Source organism: Ctenopharyngodon idella, chromosome 9 (assembly GCF_019924925.1).
Source record: "Ctenopharyngodon idella isolate HZGC_01 chromosome 9, HZGC01, whole genome shotgun sequence".
In the NCBI taxonomy this organism is placed as follows: Eukaryota; Metazoa; Chordata; class Actinopteri; order Cypriniformes; family Xenocyprididae; genus Ctenopharyngodon; species Ctenopharyngodon idella.
Genome location: NC_067228.1, coordinates 11,416,598 through 11,423,651, shown reverse-complemented (window position 1 = coordinate 11,423,651; position 7,054 = coordinate 11,416,598). Strand labels below are relative to the sequence as shown.

Here is a 7,054-nt window from a genome sequence, read left to right as displayed (position 1 = left end):
GTGTGGATCTTAAGTACAGCACTAAAAGCTCACAGTATTTCTCTAGAGAACCTCATATCATCAGTGCAGGAGCACTGAAATCTGTGATTTATTGTGTGAACTGAAATTCAATCACGTTAAGTAGAGGACTGTGTCAGCACCTTTGCCGGATGTGAGAAAGCATCCCAATCGAGCCACCCAATGACCGACACCAGACACAGAGCTTCAGTCTCTTTGTTTATTCAATAAAACTCTTTTGTCCATTAACATGGATGCCAACAGCTTACAAGAAACAGAGTAACAGAGTCTAAGTGGGTCTGTCAAGGGCACGATTCACCCTTTAACCCCATCTCAGCCTGCAGGACTCCAGTCCTTGAACTTTGTTGCCTACCACACAGATGAACTGCTACAAACCACACTAACCCTAAGGCAGGAATAAGACAGTGAGTTAACACACATGTAGAACATCACATTCAGGGTTGATATGGCCTCTACTGCATCAGTGCCGCTCAATACTGTTCATCTGTCCCAGCTAAAAATAGAGCTACACTGAGATAAGCCATAACGGTCTCTAAGAGACCGGTAAGACGAGCAGAGAGAGAGAGAGAGAGAGAGAGAGAGAGAGAGACAGAGAGAGAGAGAGAGAGAGAGAGAGAGAGAATCTGTTCGGTTCTCACTGTTAGAGGGCAACGCGATGCTTAGAAGATAAAGTTAACATCATATTTGAGTCCCGGATTCTGGTTCACCATCCTTAAAAATCTCAAGAGGCCAGGGTTGGGCAAAATTCAGAACTGAAGAATCAGCTCCCTTTTATCTCATGAGTTGGAAAATTTGAATAGAATTGCCCACGTCCCACATGAATTTGAAATGGAATGACAGGAATCGATCAATCAATCAATCAATCAATCAATCAATCAATCAATCAATCAATCAATCAATCGTTCTGTCCATAAGTTCAACAAACCCTGAGACTTCAAGACATTTTTGCAAAACTTAAGGAATAAGGATTTGTCAAGCCACAAAGTTTTTTGTTTAAAAATGACAATTTTATGAACCCCTTTGAATTTCTATTAATTTTAAATTCATATTCTTACATTCACATTCCAAATGCAATTCTGCATCCTGTTTGCTACCTAAATTCAGATTCAGAAATTTAATTAGAATTTAAAAGGCATTCTCAATTCAATTCTGAATAGAGCACAACCCTGCAAGAGGCAGCAAGGTTTTGACAGATAAAATCGGATTATTGTTATGAGAAAAGAGACAGTGATGGGCAGATTGAGCAATCACAGTTTTCGGATAGCTAAAAATAATAGATAAAAGTCAGTCAGTCCACAAATGAAGACATATGTGGTGCCGGAGATCATGGAGCTCCTATCACCTCCCTTCTCTGAGAGCTGAGAGCGAGTAGGCCGGTGTGATGACACTAACAAAAATGAGTTATTGCAACACGGCAAAACAGATGTTGACCTCTCTTTTTTTCCCCTTCATTTGGTTGATTTTTCAGTGACTTGTATTGCAAAATTCTTTGCTCCAGGCAAAACGCTATTTTGTATTGGTAAGTTAAGGCTATCAGTTATTCACAGAAATGACACAGAATGGGACATTGGTATGATTTAGAAATGACATTTCTCGTAAGTGACATTCCTCAGTTGCCCTTTGCTCAGCATATATTGGCGCCAAACCTCTGTCTACAAAATACTAAACAGAACAAAGAACAGCCACAGAGGTACTTGTACAATGAACATGCTACTAACGAATCAAGGAAAAGTACAGTGGATAGATACAAAGGGCTTGGATAGGGTCCAAAATATAATCATGTGAAACTAATAAGGTAACAACAATCAGCGTGGTCTCTCTTCAAGCAGACGTCTTTGTCTTCTTTGTTTCAGCAGGCATGCGGTGGTTAAACTTTAGAGAAAATATAAACAATATCTATATATACATGACTGTTTAAAATCATTCTAAACTGTAAAAAGAAAAGTAGTTGTAAACATGCACTCGTAACCAAACCGCCATTCTTTAAACACCAGACTGTCATACAGGATAAACCATCTGTCCAATGACCGCAGAAACAATGGAGCTCTATTTGCCAAATCCACCATTAACTTCTATGATAAACCCAAGGACTGGAGGTGGACGTCATTTCTGTGGTCATATGGAGAGATTAGCATTTTTTAGGACACTGGCGTTGCTTCTGCGGTTCAGTGTTCTTTAAAGGGAACATTAACCTGCTAACCCTGGTAAGAGCTCAGTTTCAAAAGCCCACACCTGAACTTTAAGTCAATCTGACCCCAGTTCTGTATTGGTGAAATATATATACAGTTCCAACACAGACCTTTGCACCCTACGGCACACTGCGAAAGCATCTGATGATCACCGCGTGTTGATCTATATCAGGCACATCTGCCTGATGGCTACAGTCAATCATGTGACCCATAAGGTATCACTGCTAATCTCTGATACTATATTAAGTTATACCTTTAAACACATTCATATATATATATATATGCATACAAGGCTCTTGGATTATACAAATACTGATACATGGTGGGCATCTTTTAGTTAAATACTCTTTACGGGCCTTCTCAGAAGGGCTAAAAATGAAAAAGCTCACTTTTTGCATCTTGAAGTCACTGTTGTTGACGGTAACTGTAAGTAACTTCCGTTCTTTGCATTCATCTGGACCGCTATCACACCCGTTTAACTGTTGACCTGAAATTGAGAGCTGATGTTTTCATGCTGCAATTAGGAATAGTGTTTCACTCCCTGAAATAGGAAGTTAAATTTAGGCTCTGTCCATGCAGCAGTAAATCAAACCCCACTGCAGTAGCTTGTTGTGACAGACGAGGTCCAAAGGATTCAGTGTTAATACCAGCGCTGGATCGAATTCAGCCCGTCTCTGAATGGAGATGCTGTAAGCTACAGTGGAGACTTTCTCAGAAATACATTTTCCTTAAATTCTTATTTTTGTAACACCTTATAATATGATTCAATTTGTTAACATTATTTAATGCATTTGGAATAAATTAACAATTAATAATATTTTTACAGCATTTAATATTCTTGGTCAATGCTAATTTCAACATAATTCAAATATTTAGGTGAACATTATTTAATATCTTTAGAATATACATGAATTAACAATGAACAACAGTATAAATTAGGGTTAAACTAGATTAATAAATGCTGTAAATACATCGTCAATGCTAGTTTTTGACATCTAATGCATTAACTAATGTTATAAAACATTACCATTATTTCCTTATTGTTCCATTTGTAAATAATTTAATTCAAATTGTACCTTGCTGATAAAACCTGCCCAAAACAGCCTAAACTGGTTTGCTGGTCTTAGCTGGTTAATAGTCTGCTCAAACCAAGAAGAATGTTTGGTGCAAAAATTCAGTGCGATAAACATTTTAATGTGGTTTTATAATCACAAGAAATCAACCAGTAAAGGCCGGGGTATACTTCATTTTTCTGAGATCCGCTCCGTCTTGCGCACAGTTGAACGCGCAAGCCTTTTAAAGTACACTTCTTTGGTCATGAGCACGGACAGATGCGTTCGGCGCGTGCACACTATCTAGAGGATTTTGTTTTCAAGCGCTCAAGTCGCTCACACACACACTGTTGTATACGCGGTCACAAAAATGGGATGGGGTGTGGGGACATCCGCGGACTCTCCTGATGACATAAATTACTTTTACACGGAGAGTGTGCGGACCGACGCGGAACGCGGATGGCCGAAGTATACTTTGGGCTTAAGATTTGCGCTTTTGGTCACATGTGCAGAGCCACTGCGGTTACATAAAACTACGACTTGGTGGTGCTCATGAACAGAGTACTTTATTTCTGCTTTTCTGTAAGCGCCACCTACTGTTAGAGAGTGAAGTTGCATTTTCAATCTGCCAGTGTGCCATTTTTCGTACTGTTCTGAACAAACGAAACACGTGTGAAAATCGGGCCGAATTTTCATGCCAAATGTTTGTGTTGGTGAGAAAAGGCTGTCAAGATGGTCTTTATTTGGTCTAGCTGGGTAACCTGCTAGTCTCCCAGCCTGACTATCTGAAAAGTGCCCAAAACCCCTCTAAAACCAACCAACAGGCAGGCAAACCAGCATAGGCTGGTGCAACAAGATCAGCAGGGTATTTCAATGAAAATCACATGGAATCTTCTCCTAAACTTAATGGCACAATATTTTAGATTTTGCTTAAAAATACAAATAATACAAATTATTGCACAAATTGCCACATTGCTAATAAACGATAATTGGTAAAACTGTTTTAGTACAATTATTCTCTTTTCTAAGGGTTCTCTAAACTTAAATTGTATTTTTTTTAAAGGTCCATTCTCCACACTTAGCGCTAGCACTGTTGTTTTAGAGGGGAGTATAGGATTAAATAAACATCCAGCTAACTGTAACAACTTTCACTGGTCAGTTTTGCGGCCTGAGGGCGAACACCAAAAATGCCTGGGGCAAACTACAGAAGCTGAAATGTTACATCTGTTTCAGGCCAGTCTAACCTATCCCTATCAGCAGACCCCCATAAACATCTTCATAATGGATGAGTTTGCATCTTTGTAGGGCCTTGGAGAGGCACTGGAATGAGTGCTTTGCATGCACTGATGTATAATTCAGTAAGCTCCTTTAGGAGGAAAGTTTGTTCCCTGGTCCTGCTAGACTAAGCCAGGGCCCAGTGACGTCCATATGTGCACCACCAACTCTCATCGTGCCAGGGTGTCTCTCGCTCTCATTCTCTTTTCACTTGAACACACTTCTTGTACATTTACTGGGTGAGTCTCTTGCTCTGCTGGTCCTGCCTCTCTCTCTTTTTCTCTTGGAAATTGGCAGTATCTTCTGATGAGCCGTCTCAAGAGGAGGGAGAGGGCACACAGTGTGATCCCAAGGCAGTGGCCTACTGGTAGGGGGGAATTTGGTTGGAATTGAGTCATAGCTTACAGGTCACGAGCCTGTGATAAGACGTTCTGGATGATAAGACACAGGAAGTGGTCATGACACTCAGAGAGGGTCCGTTGAACTGGTTCAGCCAGGCTGTGTTGGGAGATGGAGTCCATTAGAGGACCATTACAGTGTTGTATTTGTATTGATTTGTTCCACAAAAGTGTTTGAAAAGTGTCTTCTCTTTGGGTCCCACTAGCCAAAGACAAAGAAGAGGCTGAGGAAGGTGGTGATGCTTGAGTGTGTTTGTATGATTGTAGAAGAGTGGCTGATTTTTGGAGTCCCACATTTAGTCCCGACTTCTGTTGCGCTTCTTGAAGAAGAAGAAGGGAGTTTTCTGTGGCGGTCCAAGCAGCATGGGCACCTGGTTTTTGTGCGTGATCCGTATCTGCAGGAAAGAAGGAAAGATTACTCTCTGAAGACAACCAAATCAGAACAGTTGGCTAAATCCTTCTGGTTGTTAATTACTCACTGTTTTAAGCAGTAGTCTCGCTCACATTCAGCAAATGAGCTGACAGAAATCACACATGTCCAAATTAACAGGCACAAATTTGAGAATATGAGAGCTGACCTTGAAACTGAAATAACATCCCATATTCCCCTCTGCACAGTTCGGCAAATTAGAGAGGACTAAAAGCACAGCAGCACACTTTTTATAGCACTTGCGCTGACAGAGATGTATTTTTATCGGAGGACATTGTGTTGGCGCTACGTGCAGATGGAAAGCTACATGTTTATTCCCCTCTCTTAATGACATAATCAGTCAATGGCAGGGTGTGACATGACAGTGTTTTAATTAACAGTCTGCTCGCTGGGACGACTGAATGTACAAAGCTGCAACAGATCGGAGGAGGCAATTTTCTGAGATGGAGAATAGGTTCTGCTCTGAATTGACACCCATCATTGAGCTTTGGGTGTATCTGGCTTCACATTGCATCAGATGCTCTTGTGAACTTTAAAGGGATAGTTCACCTAAAAATTAAAATTACCCCATAATTTACTCATGCTCAAGCCATCCTAGGTGTATATGACTTTCTTCTTTCAGCCAAACACAATCAGAGTTATATTAAAAATATCCTGGCTCTTCCAAGCTTTATAATGGAAGTCATTGGACGGTGAGATTTTGAAGCCCAAAAAAGTTAATCCATCCTTCATAAAACGTGCTCCACGCGGCTCCCGGGGGGGGCGGGTGGTTAATAAAGGCCTTCTGAAGTGAATCGATGCGTTTGTGTAAGACAAATATCCATATTTAAAACTTTATAAAGTAAAATAACGAGCTTCCGGCGCGACGGCCATACGCATTTGACTTGCGTCTAAAAAGCATTAACTTCCAAGACATAGTACACAATGCCATGACATACTACGCTATGTCTAACGTTATAACGCGTAGTACGTATGTCATTGTGTACTACGCCGTGGAATTTAGCGCTTTTTAGACGCAAGTCGAATGTGTATGGCTGTCGTGCCAGAAGCTCGTTATTTCACTTTATAAAGTTTTAAATATGGATATTTGTCTTACACAAACGCATTGAGGGTGAGTAAATTATGGGGTAATTTTCATTTTTGGGCGAACTATCCCTTTAAGAGCAGACAGATACTGCAGTCTCTTTCAGAATATGTTTTTTATTTATAGTCTTTTGCAACTTATGGATAGAAGTATTGTACAGTTATTCTGGTGCAACTTCAAAGAAGTTTAGTTGATCTGAAAACTAACATCTTCACTCAATCCCTCTTGAAAAGTTGGTCTGGAGTACATTCAGCTGAACTCAGGTTCAAATTTTGCGATTGCTGATGAATAGTTTGCATATTTCAAACAGAGAACAAAACTGGCATCTTGTCCTTCCCAGCATTAACTAGCTACAGCTCATGCTGATAATCACAACCCACTCATATCATGGCTCTGACCGAAAAGTATAATGTTAAATGAGACCTGCGGTGTGGAATAGTACTTGGGTTCGGGCCAAACAATTGAAATCAGTCTTAAGGTGCATTCACATTAGAGAAATTTTTCAACATTTCGTGCGAAAAAAACTCTTGTCTATTGTCAATAGTGTAGTAAGATGTACAATCTATGAAGCACAGCCCAAAGAGAAGTCACTTTCGAACCAAGTAGAT

At 40.2% G+C, this 7,054-nt stretch overlaps 1 protein-coding gene across 8 annotated transcripts in view; it reads right to left on the bottom strand.

Moving 5' to 3' along the window:
• Positions 1–203: 203 nt before the first annotated feature.
• The window catches only part of LOC127518549 (diacylglycerol kinase gamma), a 132,502-nt gene continuing 125,651 nt past the window's right edge, over positions 204–7,054 (bottom strand). For all 8 annotated transcript variants that reach the window (XM_051905368.1, XM_051905369.1, XM_051905370.1 and 5 more), the window contains one exon: positions 204–5,327. In XM_051905368.1, the coding sequence (XP_051761328.1) occupies positions 5,229–5,327 (99 nt within the window). In that variant the 3' untranslated portion in view covers positions 204–5,228. The remainder of the gene's footprint in view (positions 5,328–7,054) is intronic.